This window comes from Macaca fascicularis, chromosome 14, assembly GCF_037993035.2.
Source record: "Macaca fascicularis isolate 582-1 chromosome 14, T2T-MFA8v1.1".
Taxonomy (NCBI): domain Eukaryota; kingdom Metazoa; phylum Chordata; class Mammalia; order Primates; family Cercopithecidae; genus Macaca; species Macaca fascicularis.
Window position 1 is genome coordinate 125006112 of NC_088388.1, and position 20453 is coordinate 125026564.

The window sequence follows — 20453 nt, forward strand, 5'->3', positions numbered from 1 at the left end:
TGTCATTGCCACCCGCCTGCTCATTGCTGTGGTCACCTCCTACTGAAGTATCGCCCTCAAGGGCTGCCACTCTGAGCTGTGTGCTTCCCTTTCTTGGTTCCTGGTGGAGGCTGGTGGCCCTTGCTTCAGCGAGAGCCTGGCTGAGGAGGCTTCTGGCTGGCTAGGCTGTGTGGTCGGCCAGGAGGAGCACTGTGGCTTGTCCTTGGGCCCCGGCCCACCTTGCAGCCACCTGGGCCCTGCCCTAGGCGAGGAGAGGGCCCCTCCGGTTCCATCGTTCATCGTTCCCTCACGGCCCTGGCAGCTCTCACCTTGCTCCTTGAGCCGGATGATCTCAGTGTCGGAGCCGAAGCTGTTCCAGGCCGTGCAGTTGTAGATGGTCTGGAAGTCGGCCCGCACGATGTTGCTGATGGTCAGGGTGGAGATGACGCCCTCCTCGGTGCTGATGGTCTCCACCGTGTAGCGCCCCGATGTCCCCGACTCCAGAACGTTCTCCTTCCAGGACCAGGCCTGTCCGGGGGCGCAGAATCAGGAGCAGACTCCACCAGAGGGGCCCAGGACACGCCCACACCAGAGTCACAGTGCCACTGCCCTGCTCATGTTCATGCTCACTGCCACACACTAACACATGTACACTCGGGTATGTATGCAGGCACACACGCCACACACCACAAATATGCACACATGCAGGTGCACACACAACACACATCACCACACATGTGCATGCACAACATCCCACACAGCACAAACATGCATGTACACATGTGCACACACAACACACAAACACATGTCAATGCACAGCACCGCACACATGGTCAACACATTTATATACATACCACACACCACAAACGTGCACCCATTATAACACACACAACATACACATACCACCAATGTGTATACACACAGGTTTGTGCACACGCACCACAAACATGCATACGCAAGTACATGTACCACAACACACATAAACATGCATCACAGCATATGCACACACCAAATCACAACACATCACATCACACACATGCCTGCATACATGTGCACATGCCACAACATGCATACACACCTCACAATACATGCACATCACACTTCACACTAAAAACATGATACAGACATGTACATACACATGGCAGACACGATACCACATCTACACGCAACACACAGACACTCCCCCAAATACATGTACACATGCACACACACACCAAGATGCACACACTATATGCCACATACAATACAAGCATGCTTACACGCATGTATGTACCACAACACACACTGCAACACATGTACGCATTCGCCATACACACACCATCATGTGTACATACAGGTACACACACTGACATACACACACACCATGTGCTCACACACACAAGTACACCACCGACAGATATACATGTTCACATATGCCATGACACACATACATGACAACACACCCACACCACACATGTACACAATCCACAAGCACAAGCACACACACATACTCCGGGGCATCCTCAGAGGGTCTTTCCATCCCAGAAGGGGGCCTGGGGAGCATCATTCGGGGCAAAGTGGGCACCCTGCTGGCCTGCGCCCTGCGCCTCCACACAAGTGTCCCCTGGGACTGCGGCTGCCTGGGCGGGTGTGAGTTAGGACAGCAGCCCCATGAATGCGTCTACCTGTGTGACATTGTATGTCTGTGTGAGAAATGTGTCTACAGAGCTGTGTCTGTGATCACCTTTGTCTACCTTAGTTTACAGGGCTGCTGGTTAACAGTTTTCAGAGCCGGCCACATACACTGTCTGCACCTCATCGTGTAAGCGCCTTGCACACCCTGGTTCAGGGCTGATGAGAGGGACTGAGTTTCTCAAACTCGGTGCTGTTGTCATGCTGGACTGACCCATTCCTGGCTGTGGGGCTGTCCCAGGCACTGCAGGATGTCAGCAGCACCCTGGCCCCTACACACCCAGTGCCAGGAGTATCCTCCAAGTAATGACAACCAAAGTGTCCCCGGCACTGCCAAATGTCCCCTGGGGCCAGCGAGAACCGCTGGCCTAGAATCAGATATTTCTGGAGAGAAGGTGCGAAAATGTCCAAGAGTGAATGGAATATTTGATAATGAGCTTGTGTTACATTTATAATTAAAAACATTAAAGAGTAAAATGAATGACGAGGCATAGGTATTAGTTTTATTTGTGAGTTCTTGCAATTTTTTTGTGAATCTTTCAGAAAGCGAATGAACTGAATGCTTGAGAAAGTGTGTAGCGGCAATAATACTCTAATAATATCTTCGTTTACAGGATGACAGTTTCAACTGGTGCAGCCTGGGTGTCAGCCCCCGCATGCACGGATTAGGAGTGACCTCAGCTGCTCCATGTCTGGGCCAACCCCACCCTCCCTGCACTGCCGCCTTGTGAAAAGGTACAGCTGCCCTGCCCACTCCACCCCTGGGCAGTCTTCTAGCAGGATTTTGCCAGACACTGGGAATTACTACAAATAATAGTTTTCCCCAGTAGTGCTATAAAATGCTCACTTTTCTTTGTTTTCATGCCTGAGATCCCTCCAGTTTCAGATGGATTTGGGTACAAGACTCTGCCCCCTGGATCACTAAAAATACAAAAAAACTAGCCGAGTGTGGTGGCAGGTGCCTGTAATCCCAGTTACTGGAGGTCGAGGCAGGAGAATTGCTTGAACCCAGGAGGCAGAGGTCGCAGTGAGCCAAGATTGCGCCATTGCACCCAGCCTGCGTGATAGAGTGAGACTCTGTCTCAAAAAAGAAAGAAAGAAAGAAAAAAAAGACTCTGCCCTCACCTTAAACTTTGTTGTAGAGACAGGGTCTCACTATGTTGCCCAGGCTCGTCTCAAACTCCTGGGCTCAATTGATCTTCCCACCTCAGCCTTCCAAAGTGCTGGGATTACAGACATGAGGCTCCGTGCTCAGCAAGACCCTCCCTTTAAAAAAATGCAAATGCTGGCTGGGCACAGTGGCTCATGCCTGTAATCCCAGCACTTTGGGAGGCTAGGGTAGGAGGATCAATTGAGCCCAGGAGTTTGAGACCAGCCTGACCAACATGGTAAGACCCCGTCTCTACTGAAAATACAAAAATTAGCCAGGCATGGTGGCAGATGCCTGTAATCCCAGCTACTCAGAAGGCTGAGGCACGAGAATTGCTTGAACCCAGGAGGTTGAGGTTGCAGTGAGCCGAGATTGTGTCACTGCATTCCAGCCTGGGTGACAGAGCGAGACTCCATCTCAAAAAAAAAAAAAAAGGCAAGCAAATACCTGGTAGGAGGTGCTGAGGGTGGACTCCTCAGTTGCCTTAGCTGCACTGCAAGGATAAGTTCTTTGAAGAAGGGAGGGAGACTGGAATGGTCACTTTAGAGGGGATGATTGATAGGTAACAGGGCAGGCTACCATGGACGGTAAAGGCCGTGGAGACCTGGCAAGGAGGACTCAGGGAGGCACAGAAAGGAGTTGCTAACTATTAACTGCACTCTAAGATTTTGCTAAATACTGGCCTGGAGCCCAGGAAAGGGAAGAAGTCATTTGTCTTTTCTCTCCACTACCCTCGTGTGCCCCTCTGCCCTTAGGATGCGGAATTTGGTCAGAACTGTTCATGTCAGAGCTCAGCAGAACGGCAGATGAATCCTGGGAGAGCACTGCCTATTCTGAGAAAGGCCTGCAATTTTGTCTTCGCGACGCTTTTCCAAGACAGCCAAGGCAGGTATAATTTTCCTCAGCAAGGAAAAGGAGCCTCGGAGGTGTGCATTGCCACCGCCTGGCTGGCCACCCAGCTATTGGCAAAAGTGACCGTCTGGCTGCTGGCCCGGCCCCCGCCTGCCCCTGGAGCACTCACGATGCGGTCCGGCGGCGGTGTGCTCCGGATGAAGCACTTGATCTGGCCCTTCTCGCCGTGGAGGGCGTGCTGGGTCTGGGTGCTGGAGATGATGGGGGGTCCTGTTGAGAGACAGCGTCCCATTAGGCACCTGGGAAGGGCACGTCCCTGCTGGCGCCCTCTTGGGTGGGTTCAGAAGTGTATTCATTAATCCAAGCATTCAGCAAACATTTGCAGAAGGCCTGTATGTGCAAGGTAAAGTGCAAGGTAGGAACTCAGAGATAAATTAGGCATTCAGTCATAAACCTCTCAAGGGATCATGAGTGAATGCTTCTAAGTCAGAATCCCCAGAAGATATAAATAACTGTAATAAAAGGTGGTGAGTCTTAGTACTACAGGAGCGGTGCAGATAAAGTGCTAACTGACTTCAGAGGAGAGAGAATAATTCTATCTGGCGGACGGGGAAAGCTTTAGGGAGGAGGTAGTAAGCCTGGAAAGGAGGTGGGAAGGTGTCTGGATGAAGGAAGACTCCCCCTGCCTCAGCCAGCTGCACCCCTGCAAGCCATTCCTTAGACATCCAGTAGAGGGCACCCTTGCCTAACAAACGGGAGGTCCTCGGCCAGCCGGGCCAACGAGAAGAAATGGTTGATGTCCCCCTCCTAAGGGCGGGGATCACCCTGGACGGTGGAATGCATACGCTGTGAGGCCATGGTTCCCAAACGGACCCCGATGTTATATCACAGAGTGTGGCACATGTTCATGGGTCAGGTTCTGAGAGCACCTGCCTCATTCACCACATTGCACAGGCAAGAGAGTCTGCCTGGTGGAGGGGAGCCTGTTCCCCAGCACCTCTTGTCCAGTTCCTCCTGTTACCTAACCCAAGTCTTTCCCGTGTGACGCCTGCCTGGCCGTGAAAGCCAAAAGGAGCCGCTAGTTTAGCTTCGCTCTGCTGGCTTCCTGGCTGGGCTGGGTGTTTGAAGGATGGGTGTAGGGACGGAAACGGTCATGCTCCCTTTTCAATCCCCGGGGTAACAGTTGAGACTTAGGTGGTAGATACCAGAGGAAAGAGAGCTGGGAGCAACGCATCTGGAGAACAGGCAGAATTATGCCGGGAACAAAACAAAAATTGCTGCAAACATAATTGCTGTTTATTAGCCACCTTAATTAAAGCAGATTTGCATTTCTATGAGTAGCTCCCAGCCAAAGGAGAAAAGGTACTGGAGACACTCCGGTGACTTCTGTTGAGTCTGAGAAGGCAAAGGGCTTGGGGCAGCGTGAGGTGGGCGTGGGGAACCCTCCATGGCTTTAAGAATGGGCTGAGCGCTGCCCTCCTTCCTACAAATCCTTTAGCTCCAACAGGTCTAGGACCCAAAGAGATGAGGAGATTGATGTTTTCGGAACCGGATGGTGCTTTGTTTTGCTGCTGGACTAAAAGGTGACAATACTATAAAACCTTTTCTGGTCAGGCGCGGTGGCTCACGCCTATAATCCCAGCACTTTGGGAGGCTGAGGCGGGCGGATCACAAGGTCAGGAGTTCGAGACCAGCCTGGCCAATATGGTGAAACTCCGTCTGTACTAAAAATACAAAAATTAGTCGGACGTGGTGGCAGGAGTCTGTAGTCCCAGCTACTTGGGAGGCTGAGGCAGGAGAATTGCTTGAACCTGGGAGGCAGAGGTTGCAGTGAGTCAAGACCACCCCACTACACTCCAGCCTGGGCGACAGAGCAAGACTCTGTCTCAAAAACAAACAAAACCAAAAAAAAAAAAAAAAAACAAAACCCCAACACACACACACACACACACACACAACCTTTTCCTTGTGCTTCCAGGAGCTAGGAATTCCCTGAGGGGTTTTCAGGATTCTAAAAGGCATCATCAAATGCATCTGCTTCTTAAAAGAAAACAAAAACCAGATAAAGGGAAACAGGGTGAGGGTTAGTAAGGTTTCTCTCCCCTTCCTGCAGATACCTGATTTGAGCCAAATCGGTTGAGGTCTGTGCCAATTTCTTTCCCAAAGGATTGCTGCGCTGGCCAGCAGTTGTCAAAAACCTGATCTCATTTGAATGCTTTCATAGCACCAGCTCCCTCCAGCCCATGCCCAGGTCCCATCCACTGGGTTTCACCCTCCCTCTGCCTGCTCTGCAGAAACAGGGACAGACAGTTCACTCCCAGGAGGGTCTGGCGGGCTCCTCTCCAGGGCCACTGAACTCATCCCCCTGCCTCCAGGTGTGTGAGGCCACCCTAGTCCAGCAGAAATAAATGAGCAGCTTCTTTGCTTCCCTCCAATCCCTCCAGCTTTTCTCTGCCTGGAAGCCTCGGGGAGCTTGTGCTGGCAGGGGTTGAGGCAGAGGAGGGGAGAGAAAGAGACCTGGAGAGTGCAGATTCAACCTTGGTCAGCACCAGGAACTGGGTTTCAGTGTCCTCCCCATCCAAGAGAAATGTCCCTCCAGGCCTGTGTTCCCCAGGGGGCATTCTGTCCTCAAGAAATCTCTTTATATCTCCCTTGGAAATGCCTGAACATCTAAAGTGACAGCAGATGTCAGCTCCTCCTTTATCCACCTGCTTTTTCCCAGAAACACCAATGCTCATTTAATGCTCCAGGCTTGGGGGCCCTGGAGTGTGTGAATGAGCGTGAGGGTTCTGGGCTGGTTGGTCATGGGGCCAGCAGAGCAGAGCCGGCTGCAGGCACGGACAGCCTGACTTCCGAGTGCCCTGGCTGGTGCGGGCTGTGTGGAGGCCACTGGTTTCACTGGGGCCTGGAGCTCTGAGCCGAGTGTCAGACACCTGCGCTGAAAGGAAAAGGCTGCAGCCTGTGTTGCCATGGATATACGGAGGCGCGATCAGATGCTGTTATTTTTAGCCCTGCAGTGCCGATTTATTGGTGGCGTCCTGGGGACACGCAGGAAAGGCAGGAGGGCTCTGAGTCAGGGCTCTGCCAGGACAGGTGGCTGGGAACGTGCTGGGGTCTGGGTAGACTCAGCCTCCCTCTGGGGCTGCCACGGCTCTGGGGTGGGGGGAGAGGAATGGAAATGCCTGGGATGTGGGGGGAGCTGGTGAATGGGGACAGCAGAGAAGGCTGAGGAGACACCAAGCTGGTTTTGGTTTTCTAGCGAAGGGAATCGATGAGGCCACCAGCAGGTGGCTTTCTGGGTAGAGAGGACGCTGAAGCCCACTGAGCTCATTTGGAGACCTCAGCTGGCCCCTCCCTAAGGCCCTGCTCTGGGGCCAGGACCCAGATGCGCTGCAAACGTTGGTGGCTCAGTTCCTGCAGGGGCCCAGAGCTTTGGGGTTTTCATCTGAGGCAGGCTATGGTGGGAACAGGGGCCTCCCAAAGGGCGGCGGGCATGACAGAGGTTTGGGGGGAGCCTTCGGAAATGGCAGAGGAGTCGAACTGGCAGCTTTGCTTTTTGCCTGTGGCCAAAGCACCTGATGGGGCAGGGATGTCCGCATTTGCGTCCTGGTGCCACAGCCTTCTTGGGTCTGGCCTGAGCCAGGTCCCAGCTTCTCCATGACTGTCTACACCCCATCATCCAGGCCTGGTCTGACACCCTTGTCCCTACACATTTCATGTAATAGTCATTCATCTACTAACTCCCACCGTGAAAAGACTCCCCTGCTGTAATTATTTGTATTATATATAATAAGACATGCTTCCTGCCCTCGAGGGGGCCCCTGAACACGTGGCCTGGTGGAGATGGTGACAGGGCTCCCTGGCTGGGTGGCTCACACGTAACGGAAAGAGGCTGGTCAGGAGGTGCAAGAGATGCTCTCTTAAATTCCCATGGGGCCAGGAGAGGTGGCTCCTGCCTATAATCCCAGCACTTTGGGAGGGCGAGGCAGGCAGCTCACTTGAGGTTAGGAGTTGGAGACCAGCCTGGCCAACGATGGTGAAACCCTGTCTCTACTAAAAATACAAAAATTAGCTGGGCATAGTGGCACATGCCTGTAGTCCCAGCTACTCAGGAGGGTGAGGTTGCAGTGAGCTGAGATTGTGCCACTGCATTCCAGTCTGGACAACAGAGCGAGACTCCATCTCAAAAAAAAAAAAAAAATTCTCATGGGCCAAGGCCATGGTGAGTGGATGAAATACATTGGCCACCTAGTGACCTCCGATGCTTTTTTCCCTGGCCAGGATAAAATTCATCACCCACCAGTCTTAGGGCCGAGACCCCTTCGAAGGTAACAAACAAAAAGGTGACCAGAAAACTCTCCAGGCCATTCCTCCCCTGGCCTGGGTCTGACAGGGAATCCAGGAGGTGGACCTAATTGCTATCTACCCACAGCTGGAGGTGACAGCAAGGCCCAGAGCCAGCGACAGCTCCTTTGGGGCAATGCCAAGATGCCTGAGGTCCTCCTTCCCTCCCTCAGGCCTGGCTCACCCCAGTGAGGGTCTTACCATTGACAGTGAGGGTCACCTCTCTCTCCCCGGCTCCCACACGGGGCACCACAGCCCGGCACACGTACTTGCCCGCGTCCTCCTGGCGCACGGATTTGAGGGTCAGGGTCTTCTCATTGCTCAGGACCTAGGAGAATTGGCAGGCTCAGACACCAAGAGCAGGCGGAGGGGCGCGCTCCGTCTCTGGGAACAGGGCAGCTGAGAGGCTGGCCTGGGGTAACTGACGCAGTCTCCCGCATCTCAGTAGGAAGCAAGGTGGGGAGGAAAGAGGCCAAAAATGTCCTGGCACAGACAATGCCTGTGGGCTGTACAGAGGAGACTCCGCCGGCAGAGAGGCCGCCCCGTGTGGCTGAGGATGTTGCATCCCAGGTGCAGCCCTGTGGGCTGGGGGCACGCGGGGGTACATGTGCCGGAGGAGGGGGATGCCTGCCTGGGGACTTCCAGGCTTCCTCCTACAGGAACCTCCCTGTACCTGCGGTGGCTTCTCCTCTTCCAGGCTAGCCATGGGTGACCTGATCCTACAGCTGAACTTCTTTGAGAGCCCCTGGACCTGTTTTCAGAGTCATTTTCAGGATCCCTTTGGGTTATAGCTTGGAGTGATGAAAACAGGCTCTGGCATGAGCTTGGTCTGTGTTCGAATCCTGGCTCCAGCAGTGAACACCTGTGTCTGTCTGGTCAGTTGCTTATCTTCTCAGATGCTCACTTTCTGTCTATGTGGGGGCCTGGCAGGATAATGCAGTATCTGCTACGTAACAGGCCACACAAAGGTTGGTTTCCTTCTGGTCCCCCTGCTTTCCCACCCGAGGCTCTCCCTGCTTCTTCTTATGTGAGGACACCTGACAGCCTCTCATGCACTGAAGAATACGTACGTCTTAAAAGAGGAACACAAAGGCCGGTGGCTCACGCCTGTAATCCCAGCACTTTGGGAGGCCGAGGTGGGCGGATCACTTGAGGTTGGGAGTTTGAGACCAGTGTGACCAACATGGAAAAAACCCTGTCTCTACTAAAAATACAAAATTAGCTGGGCATGGTCGCCCGTGCCTGTAGTCCCAGCCACTTGGGAGACTGAGGCAGGAGAATCTCTTGAACCCGGGAGGTGGAGGTTGCGGTGAGCCAAGATCACCCCATTGCACTCCAGCCTGGGCAGCAAGAGCAAAACTCCACCTCAAAAAAAAAAAAAAAAAAAAAAAAGGAACACAAGAGAGTGAAGCCCAGGTTCAAGGGTAAAGGGTGGCTTTATTTGGGGGAAGTTACAAAATTTCTTTCTTTTCTCTCTCTCTCTCTCTTTTCTTTTTTAAGATCTTGCTCTGTTGTCCAGGCTGGACTTAAACTCTTGAGCTCATGTGATCCACCCACCTCAGCTTCCTGAGTAGCTGGGACTACAGGTGTGTACCACTGTGTCCGCTTGAAAAGCCTTTCTAGCGCCTTCCCTCCCAGCACGTTGGTGACCACCAACTTTTCTTATAAGGTTTAGGACAGGGCAAGACTGCAATGGCTGAATGTGGTCAGGGTGGGACAGGCACATGAGGGTACCTGGGTTCCCCCTCCTCTTTCTGGGGTCTTTCTCCCTGTGGCTTACACTGGAGGCTGACTCCCCCAGTCTAATAGTGAGAGAGGCCTGGGCAGCAGTTCCTTCTTGCCCCACTGTCCCCCACCCCCTGCCAGGGTGACCCGAAGTCTGAGCTGCAGACTTACCACTCCAGAGCCCCGCTTCATCCAGACGATGGTCAGGGATGGGTTACCGGTCCAGGCGCAGCTGAAGACGGCATCAGAGCCCAGATCCACGAGCAAGGATTGCGGTTCTGTGGTCATCCGGGGCCCAACTGCAATGCGGGGAAGAAGGAGACAGGTTTGGGTGGCTGGGGAGCTCTGGGATCCTCCTTGCTGCTGCCTCCTTTCCCCCCCAGACCTTGACTGGGGGAAGGGAGGCAGCAGGGTACTTGTGCCACCTCAGTCGCTTCCATTTTAGTCCTCTGCCTGGGCGGGGTCTGGGGTCTGGGACTGGGACTCAGGAAGTAGGGAGCAGACCCCTGTCCCTGAGGCTTCGCCTCTCTTGGGCCCACGGAGGTGGTCGGCAGCGTGGGGCCTGGGAAGAAGGTGCTGGGGACCAGGTTCTGCCTGGATTTACCCCCAGGGCTCTCATCCCCTTCCCTCTGTCTGGATCCCAAATGGTGCCAGAAAGTTGGGGAAGCCCTTCCATCCCAGCGGCAGGCATGGGCCCTCCTCCTGTCTTGGAGGTCTGGGCCCTTGGGATCTTCATGCCTCTGCCTTCAAGCTGGCTCCCATCTCCTCCAGCCTCAGCTTTCATGACCTGGAATCGAGTGACTGGTGCACCTCTGGGGTGGGATGGGGGCTCTGAGATGCAGGGTGATGGAGGCGGGGCTCTTGTGATCCACTCCTCCTCCCCCAGCGTTTCCCACCCAGTGCTCTCAGGCCACCCTCCTATTCCAGCTATTCTGGTCTCTGTGTCAGCCCCACTGCAGCAGAGCAGCCCTGGGTTCCACTTCCCACCCCTCTCCTAAGCATTAAAGAGCTGAATGCAGGCTCCTCTCCACCTTCTCCAGCATGTCTGGAGCTTCCTGTAGACCCAGCTTGGTCTACACAGTGGGGGCTGTGGGGGGATTCCAGGCCCAGGGTCCGGCCTTGGCCAGGCAGGTCTCAGAGTGCTCCTTCCAGGGAGCAGACAGAGCCTGAAGCCTGGTGCCAGGAGACTGGGATTTCTCCCCTGATGTAAAAAGGGAGTAACAGCACTTTCTTCAGAGGCTTCAAGGGAGAGGGGAAGGGTCAGATTTTTTAAAGTTTGTAAAAGCGAGTTTAAAACTGTAAGGGGCAGTGTATGAGCTAATGATGCTTGTTTTGAACACATCCAGCCAGTTAGTCCATGGCAATGCGCTACCTTGCTGTGGGTCCCTGCCAGCCTCCAGTGGAAAGGAGGGGATGGGCCAGGCGCGGTGGCTCACGCCTGTACCCCAGCACTTTGAGAGGCCGAGGGGGGTAGATCACAAGGTCAGGTCAGGAGATCTAGACCATCCTGGCCAACATGGCGAAACCATCTCTACTAAAAATACAAAAATTATCTAGGTGTGGTGGCAAGTGCCTGTAGTCCCAGCTACTCGGGAGGCTGAGGCGGGAGAATCTCTTGAACCAGGGAGTCAGAGGTTGCAGTGAGCAGAGATCTTGCCACTGCACTCCAGCCTGGCAGCAGAGTGAGACTCTGTTTCAAAAAAAAAAGAAAAAGAGAGTATATCCATGAGTCCCCTCAGTGGAAGGCAGTGGAATGTGTGGATGGGCAATGGATTTGGTCATTGCCCAGGTTCAGTTCTCATTTGGCCACTTACTGTGTGACCTCAGACCTCTATCTCCTCATTTACATGATGGGAATAATAATATCTACCCATGATGGCCTGCATGCTTGTGTCCCCTGTCAACCCTGCAATTGAGCTCATGTGATCCTCCCACCTCAGCCTCCTGAGTAGCTGGGACTACAGGTGTGTACCACTGTGCCTGCTTGAAAAGCCCTTCTAGTGCCTTCCCTCCCAGCACGTTGGTGACCACCTACTTTTCTTATAAGGTTTAGGACAGGGCAAGACTGCAATGGCTGAATGTGCTCAGGGTGGGACAGGCACATGAGGGTGCCTGGGTTCCCCCTTCTCTTTCTGGGGTCTTTCTCCCTGTGGAAGAAAGTTGAAATCCTCGCCCCTGTGGGATGGTAGTAGGAGGAGGAGCTTTGCGGGGAGCAGGGGGATTAAATCATGAGAGTGGAGCCCTCATGATGAGATTAGTGCCCTTGGAATAAAGGCCCCAAGAGCTTGCTTTTCTCTTTCTCTGCCATGGGATGCCACAGCAAGAAGGCAGCTGCCTGCAAGCCAGTAAGGGAGTCCCCACCAGAACCCACCATGATGGCACCCTGATTTCAGCCATTTAAGTCACCGAGTCTATGGTAACATGTCATAGCAGCCCCAGCCAAGACCCTGACTCATGGGGTCATTACGGGGATCGAAATAAACACGAAACACTGCACAAAGCAGGTTTTTGTTGAGTGCAAAGCATCCTACGTCATGATGCATGAAGCTTGTGTTGTGTGCAATGAATCAAGCCCTGGTTTCTCCAGCTCTAAGCAGAAGCCACTGGATGCCTGCTCGCCTGGGGAAGCCTGCACCACTGCACTCACAGTAGACGTCAACCGTGCGGCTGAGGTTGGTGCTGCCCAGGGCGTTGGTCACCTCGCAGGAGACAGGCTCTGAGAAGTACGTGTAGTCCACTGTGGTCCTGTACACCTCTCCAGATGCCTCCTTGATGATCTGGCCCCGCTTGGCCCACCTGCAACAAAGGCCAGGGGCTGATGTGGGCCTTGAGTGGCAAGGCCAACCCTCTGGGAGCTGGATGCATCCATCCCATGGGAAAATGAAGCCTGGGGTGGGTGGCAAGTTGTGGGGGTCCTATGGGGTCCCTCGAGGGGAATCTTCACAGAGGGGCTACTTCAAGGGCTCAGAAGGAGTTGGTTTTGCTCCCATCCAGGCAGTTGTGAAGGTGGCGGGCTTTGGTTTGTGGTCACCAGGCAGTCAGTGGCACTCAACAAGTAGGTTATTCTGGAGGGGGTGAGTGGATTACTCGGCTGGTCAGCCCATCTGCTGGCTAGATGATGGAAAATCCAACTGTCAGTGGGCAGACAGCTGACTGTCCTGCTCTGAACTGGATCATGGGCCCCTTTGGAAAAGAAGGAGGCCAAGTCCTTGACCTCAAAGGCCAGGGTCAAATGGAGCACACCCCTACATGCATGCTCATACGTGTGCACGAGCATGCACACACACACACTGACAAGGCGAGAAGCTGTAGGAGAGGTATGCCGTAGGGGTTCCATCTCCCATCCAAACAGTGGAATACTAATACCCATCAGGAGGAGTGGCATGAGCCAGTGGCCCTGGCTGCCCCTCTTTCCTCTCGACCAGCTCTCAGCTCTCCTGTCCTGTTCTGCCTCCTGCCTCTATGGGGTTCTGCATGGTGCCTCCTCACCCCAGAAAGTCCTCCCAGTTTCCCCAGATGACACTTGCTCTTCTTCCCGCCTGGCCTCTGCCCTTGCAGCCTGGCTTTGCTCCTCTGAGGCAGTGGCTCCATCAGCACTGGATTGGTGAGGGGATGTGAGTCTCAAGGCTCTTTTGTCGGCCAATCGGTACCATAGAATAAGGGAGGACAAGAGGCCTCTGACTTGCTTTGGATCTGGTTCTGGGGCAGTGGCCCCTCTGTTGGACCAGTGACCCAGCAGCCTGCTGTGTGCAGGAAGCACTGGAGCCTCACAGGGGTGTATATGTGTACACATGTATGTGTGTGCATGTGTGTGTGCAGGTGTGCATATGAAAGTGCATGTGCGAGTGTGCATGTGTGTGCATGTGCATGTGTGTGTGCATGTGTGAATGTGTCCATGTGCACGTGTGCATTCGTGAGTGTGCATGTGTGAGTGTGGGCATTGTGTGTCCATGTGCATGTGTGCATGTGTATGTGCATGTGTGAGTGTGGGTATGTGTGAGTGTGTGCATATGTGTCCGTCTGTGTGCATGTGTGAGCATGTGCATATGTAAGCATGTGCATGTGTGCATGTGTGTGTGCATGTGTGTCTCTGTGTGTGCATGCGTGAGTGTGTGCCTGTGTGTCCGTGTGTGCATGTGTGTGCATGTGTGTATGTGTGAGTGTGTACATGTGTCCGTGCGTGCATGTGTGAGCATATGCATGTGTGTATATGTGTGTCCGTGTGTGTGCATGTGTAAGCATGTGCATGTGTGCATGTGTGTCCATGTGAGTGTGTCCATGTGTAAGCGTGTGCATGTGTGTCCGCATATGTGTGTCCATGTGTGTGTGCATGTGTGTCATGTGCATGTGTGAATGTGTTCATGTGCATGTGCGCATGTGAGTGTGTGCGTGTGTGTCCATGTGCATGTATACATGTGTGTGTCCATGTACATGTGTGTATGTGTGAGCGTGTGCATGTGTGAGAGTGTGGATATGTGGGTGTGTGCATGTGTGGGCATGTGCATGTGTGAGCGTGTGCATGTGCATATGCATGTGAAGTTGGGGGCTTCCTTACGGATCTCCAGGGAAAGAGTTCGTTTCCCCTGGTTTAATCCTATTCTGGCCAACATTCTGTTTTTGAAACCACGGAACTTCTCTTCAGGCTCCTCCCATTGCAGGTGACGTGTCTTTCGGGGAGTTTGTCTTTCCAGAGCTGCAGCGGCTCGTTGCCTCCAGAAGCGTCGCCCCGCAGCCACTGCTCCCTGGAACTGCAGTGTCTCTGCCCCCTGCTTTGCCTCCCCTTTATCTTATTCCTGGAGTCTTTCCTGGCACCACAGATGCCGTCTCCTGCCCTTCCCTCCATTAGCTTCTTGCCTCCGTCTGGCCCATCCAGCCCCGAGAGACGGCTGTTTCTCGGCATCACACAGAACACCTAGGCTGGCACCACGCAGTTGTTATTGCAAATTAATATTGGGTAATTATTAAGAACACAATTAATAATAACAATTGTAGTTTAACAACAGAGCAAACCATAGCTCCCTTAGAGCTTAAGGAGCTTCCCAGTAAGCTATTATGTGTTAACTCATGTGTCGTTTCAATTTCTAACTTTAATTTAATGACCAGACTTAAGAGTCAAGCCGGCCCCTGCCTGCGGCAAATGAATTCAGTTCCAGGCACAGCTGGGGAAGTGTGTCCAGCCCTGCAGTTCCTTCCACCCTGCTGAGGCGAGGGGGCCAGGTGGTGGATGCAGCGGGAGGCCAGCCGGGGAGCTGGCTGGGCTGGGAGGACAGGGGTCCCCGGCTGCTCACAGCTCTGGGTGCCGGGCTGGGGCTGGAGGGTTTGGGCGCAGGTGATTGGGCCAAACATGCGTCTTCCTCAGGGCTTCCTGGAGAAGACGCAACTCTCTCCTCTCCTTTCCTCCCAGGGCCCCTCACCAGGAGCGTCATGGAGGGTGGAAGCCCCACGTGCTTGGCCCCAAGTTATCAGCAGAACTGCTGCTGGCTCCAGGCGCCAAGGTTCCCTGCCCTCCCTATCCTCTCCTCTCACGGTGAGGGAGCCGGAGAAGGAAGAGGAAGGGGCCCGCTGTGGGGGCTGGGTCTGCAGGAGCCCAAGCCAGGCCTTCTGGGGAGGTGCCTCCGCAGCCGACAGAGCCCCCAGCTCACATCTTGCCCAGCCGGTCTTTCTTCCCCTTCTGCATTGAAAAACCCTCTGAGGGGTCCCTGCCAAAAACACAGACACTCAAACCACTGCATCCACGCAGTTGGCCAAGGATCCAGGCCAAGAGCTAAAGAGCGAGTCCTGCCCCACCCTCTTTGTGCCTCTTCTGATTTTGGTGCAGTTTCTTCTTCCCTGTCCTTTCTCTTCGTCTCCTCCCCTTTCCCCACCTACCTCCCCCGACTCACTGTTGCTTCCCCACCTCTCCCAGCCCCTCTGAAAGTGGAGTCAATTTAAGCCTCTCCCAATCAATGTCTAATTTGGTCTGAACAAATGTAAGATGATTATTTATATCACAGAATCAGGGGACCCAGCGTGTCACAGCAGCCAGGTTGTCCTCAAATAGCCCAAAGTTTCATCTCTGGTGGGGGGGGGCCACATCCCGCTATCTGCTGGGATAGCTGAGACTCTCAGAGGAAAGGGCCCCAAAGCACTTTGGGCTCCTGGTCCCTGGGAGCATCTGCAGCGACACCCTCATGCCACTCAGGCCTCCTTCCCAGACACGGGGATGGAGGAGGGCGTTCTCTCTAGTTTCAGAGATGACAGCCTCTTAGTGAGAGCAGGGAGGAAGTTATCAAGATGAATGAAAGTAAAGAAACAAAGATTCCTGTAATCTTGTCAGTTAGTTGGGAAAAATCAATGTACTTATGTGATGAGATTTGCTTATGACTTTCTTCGTGGATCCCAACATTGTATCTGAACACCTGGCTGCTTGGTGAGACCTTGCTGGAGTGAAGGGGCTGAGCGAGTGTGGGTGGGTGCAGGCGCCCACCACCTCCCTTCTCCGTGGCCCCTCCACCTCCTCCCTTCCCAGGCCACTCCAGCTCTCTGGCATGAACCTGGGGGCCGGAAGGCTCCCTGAAAGCCTCTGGAGTCCTGGAGGGAGATGACCCCTCAGTGAGGTGTTTTCAGGGCCCTTCACTAATCAGAAGGCCATGAGGGAAGGTGACCAGTAAGAACTAGAGAGTCTCTGCAGGGCACCCTGCGCTCCCAGCCTCTCAGCTCCTGCTTGGTATCGGAGGGGCTGGCTGTGATACTGTGAGCTCCAGGGGAGTATGAAAGGGAGGACCCACAGGCCACCTGTAGCCCAGGGAATCCTGCATGTTCTCTGCTTATTCATTAACTTTTCAGCTTGCAAAAAGTAAACTTCGGAATTACAGAAAAGTTGCAAGAATAGTCCCATTAACTGCCACCCTCCCATCGCCCAGATTCACCAGTCGTTAACATTTTCTCACACGTGCTTTGCAGTGACCTCTCCTCTCCTCCCACCTTCTTCTCCTTCCTATTATTGCTGTTCTGCTTTTGTGAGGTTGGTGACTCTGGGAATCGGGCCCAGCACTTGGTTTCCTGGGTGTTTGCTCAACCTTTCTGGGTCAGTAGGCAGGTGTGTGTGGGGGGAGGCAGGCCTGGGGGTGGAGGGGTGAGGTCCCAGGGCGTGCAGCCCTGCTGTCTGCCCAGCCCACCCATCACTAGGTCCCCAGGTGACCGGAGCCTGGCAGTGAGGGGAAATGAAAGTTGAAAGTTGTGTGTCCTGGTCTCTGGGGCACCCAACAGGCATTCTAAGGGCGGCTGTGAGGGTGAATCGGGTGCTTACGGGGCGGTCTGTGAGTGTGAAGGGCTGCCCTGGGAAACTAGCATGACAGGTATTTTCTGGGCATGTTGTACCTGGTGTTTAGGGACCAGAAGCAGAGACCTGGGAGCAGACAGAGGAGAGAAGCTGAACTTGTACAGAGGAACCCAGGCCTGGCAGGTGCGGCGTGGACGCCCAGGGCCAGGAAGTCTCATCGGGCTCCTCTCCTGTATCTTCAGTGGCTTCTGAATAGATGCCAGACCACAGCCAAACCAGACTTGCCCCCTGGACCTGGCTGTATCCACATGATTCCAGGGAGCCTGGAGTCCTTGGCTCAGAAGGGACCCTGGAGGTCACCTGATCTTTCTTCTGACTCCAGTCAAGCGAATGGTTAAATTGGACAGGACAGTTGGATTCATCCTATTTTAAAATATCCTTGGAGATAGGGACTGTGTGCTCTGCCTCTGTCTGGGTTTCTGACTCCAGTGCTGCTTAATTATGCACTCTGCAGGGAGCACCTCCTCATGTCCAACCTGAATCCCTGGCTGTCCCTGTGGCCCATTGCCTTCCATTCTGCCCACTGGGGCCACACTGCCTCTTGTCTTCCCTGTTCTCCACTCCCCCAGGCCAGCTTATTTCCTAGGCTGGGACCATTAGTATCATTGGCCTTTGCAGATGCTGCATCTTAATGACCCAGATCAACGGCAGAGGTGCCACCTGAGCTCCACTCCCAAGCCTGGTCTGGTGGAAAGAGATCAGGCTGAGTCAGGGCCATGGCACGTTCCACATGGCACCCAAAAGGAGGTGAGTCTGCCCTTGAGTGCCTCCAAGGTTGCTTAGTCTCTGAGAGTCCTGTGCAGTGACAGTGCCCAGGCAGAAGGGCGCCCAGAGGAGCAGCCCTGTGTGTTTACTGGATCAGTCAGACACATTTAAGGACTATCTGGTTTATGCCATGTGCTGTGCCGCATGCTGAGAGCCGTCAGTGACTAAATTGCAGTTCCTGCCTTCATGAAGCTCTGTCACAAGGCAGAAACAAGTTAAAAAAAAAAAAACAAAAAATAGGGATGCTTTGGCCGAGCGCCGTGGCTCACACCTGTAATCCCAGCAGTTTGGGAGGCCGAGGCGGGGGTATCACGAGATCGAGATTGAGATCAGGAGATGGAGACCATCCTGGCTAACATGGTGAAACCCCGTCTCTACTAAAAATACAAAAAAAAAAAAAAAAAAAAAAAAATTAGCCGGGCGCGGTGGCGGGTGCCTGTAGTCACAGCTACTCGGGAGCCTGAGGCAGGAGAATGGCGTGAACCCAGGAGGGAGAGCTTGCAGTGAGCCGAGATCATGCCACTGTGCTCCAGCCTGGGCGACAGAGTGAGACTCCGTCTCAAAACAAAAACAAAAACACACACACACACAAAACAAAAAAAACCAAACAGTGATGCTTTTATCCATATTGTGAGCAAGAGACACACAGGGGCCATGAGCATGTGTGATCCCGGATGCTCACTGGACCGGGCTGGGGCCCAGACATCCTGACCCACCCAGGTGAACCAGTTTGATGGGCACAAGACTAGAACGGAGGTTCTGATCTTGCTGCTTCTCCTGGTTGTTCTTTTTTTTTTTTTTTTTTTTCTCCTGAGCCTTTCCCACGTTCGGAGTGTGGGATAAACAGGCTATTCAAGCAGAAGGCGTGAGTCCTGCTTCCTCCAGTGGAAGAGGGCATGTGCATGCACAGAGGAGAGGAAGGGTCCACCTGGCCACCAGGCAGCCGGGTGCTTCCCCCGGGAAGGGAAGAAGGCTACTGGACACGCGATGTGGACCAGGCACACACTGCGGCCATGCTAAGGACCCTAAGTGACATCCCACCTGAGAGGCATAGGGGTGGGGGCCAGTGGCCAGGCCAGGCCTCCTCAGCAGTGACTCTCACCTGTACTGGGTGACAGCTGGGTTGGCCTTTGCAGAGCAGTGGAAAGTCACGACGTTGTCCTCCAGCACTGGCTGTGGCTCCACCGAGAGGTTGACCAGTGGGGGGTCTGCAGGGAGAGGGCAGTCACTTGTAGACCCGAGAAAGAATGGGGGCAGGGAGATCCTGGTGACTTGGAGGGTAGAGCCAGAGACTCCACCACCCAGGAACCCTCAGAGCAGCCACCACCCTGGTGGTCTCCAGGAAGTTGGGGGCTCCATGGGAGGTGCCTGCTTCAGACAGTCCTGGAAGTGGGATCAGGGCTCCCCCGTGGACTTGGGGCCTGGTGTTGACACGAACCCCAAGCCGGGAAGCCTCAGCCTTGGGTCCAGGGGTTTCCCATCCTCCAACTTTCGGGCAGAACAAAATACTCCAGGAAGGAGAAATGGGAAGAGGGGTGCAGGGCAGAGAGGGGCGGGTGGACACTCAGCCTCACTTCAGTGCAAACTGTCTTTGAAATGTCTGTTTATTATCTCTTTTCCGTAAAGGTTCTGGGGCATTTGTTAACTTGAAAGCGGCATTTATACCCTTTCATCAGCCTAATCATCTCCACTCAGTCCTGGCTGGTGGCCCACGGCCTCAGCTCCCCAGGCTGGGGCTTGCTTTCTCATTTGACGTGATAAGAAGCCAGGCTCTGAAGTGCTAAATGGTGGGAGGGGGAGGAGACAGAAAGTCAGAGAGAGAAAAAGTCAGGGAGACAGGAGCCAGAGACACAGAGACACACAGAGATCTGCACAGAAGGGACCGGAGGCTGACAGTGAGACATGTACACAGAGGAGAGACACGGAGACCACAGAGGAAGAGAGATTATGTGTGTGTGTGTGTATATGTGTGTGCATGTGTGTGTATATGTGTGTATGCATGTGTGCCTGTGTGTGTGTGTTGTGTGTAGAGAGAGAGAGAGAAAGAGAGACAAAGATGAGGAAGTGACAGGGACAGAGAGAGACATAGGCTGAGAGACAGAAAGACACACACATAGAAATTGAGAAGTGCAGAGAAAGGGTGAGAAAAAGAGACAGAAATCTAGAGAAGCAGAGAGCAGAGTGACGGAGACAGAAATCTAGAGAAGCAGAGAGCAGAGTGACGGAGACAGAAATCTAGAGAAGCAGAGAGCAGAGTGACGGAGACAGAAATCTAGAGAAGCAGAGAGCAGAGTGACGGAGACAGAAATCTAGAGAAGCAGAGAGCAGAGTGACGGAGACAGAAATCTAGAGAAGCAGAGAGCAGAGTGACGGAGACAGAAATCTAGAGAAGCAGAGAGCAGAGTGACGGAGACAGAAATCTAGAGAAGCAGAGAGCAGAGTGACGGAGACAGAAATCTAGAGAAGCAGAGAGCAGAGTGACGGAGACAGAAATCTAGAGAAGCAGAGAGCAGAGTGACGGAGACAGAAATCTAGAGAAGCAGAGAGCAGAGTGACGGAGACAGAAATCTAGAGAAGCAGAGAGCAGAGTGACGGAGACAGAAATCTAGAGAAGCAGAGAGCAGAGTGACGGAGACAGAAATCTAG

At 53.8% G+C, this 20453-nt stretch overlaps 2 protein-coding genes and 1 long non-coding RNA gene across 6 annotated transcripts in view; 2 read left to right on the forward strand and 1 right to left on the reverse strand.

The window, feature by feature from the left end:
* ST3GAL4 (ST3 beta-galactoside alpha-2,3-sialyltransferase 4) overlaps positions 1-2769 on the forward strand; it is an 86516-nt gene extending 83747 nt beyond the window's left edge. Inside the window, exon 12 of the transcript XR_012423893.1 lies at positions 2265-2769. The gene's annotated coding sequence lies outside the window, so the exon portion shown is untranslated. The remainder of the gene's footprint in view (positions 1-2264) is intronic.
* Positions 1-20453, reverse strand: part of KIRREL3 (kirre like nephrin family adhesion molecule 3) — a 575278-nt gene that overhangs the window by 13404 nt on the left and 541421 nt on the right. For all 4 annotated transcript variants that reach the window (XM_015435927.3, XM_045369971.2, XM_005580133.4 and 1 more), the window contains exons 7-12: positions 18910-19015; positions 12369-12517; positions 9893-10020; positions 8198-8324; positions 3822-3922; positions 309-507 (exon numbers count right to left, since the gene is read on the reverse strand). In XM_015435927.3, the coding sequence (XP_015291413.1) occupies positions 309-507; positions 3822-3922; positions 8198-8324; positions 9893-10020; positions 12369-12517; positions 18910-19015 (810 nt within the window). The remainder of the gene's footprint in view (positions 1-308; positions 508-3821; positions 3923-8197; positions 8325-9892; positions 10021-12368; positions 12518-18909; positions 19016-20453) is intronic.
* LOC141408540 (uncharacterized) lies at positions 15122-17438 on the forward strand. Its single transcript, XR_012423928.1, has 2 exons — positions 15122-15248; positions 17092-17438. It is a non-coding gene; the product is annotated as an uncharacterized lncRNA (long non-coding RNA).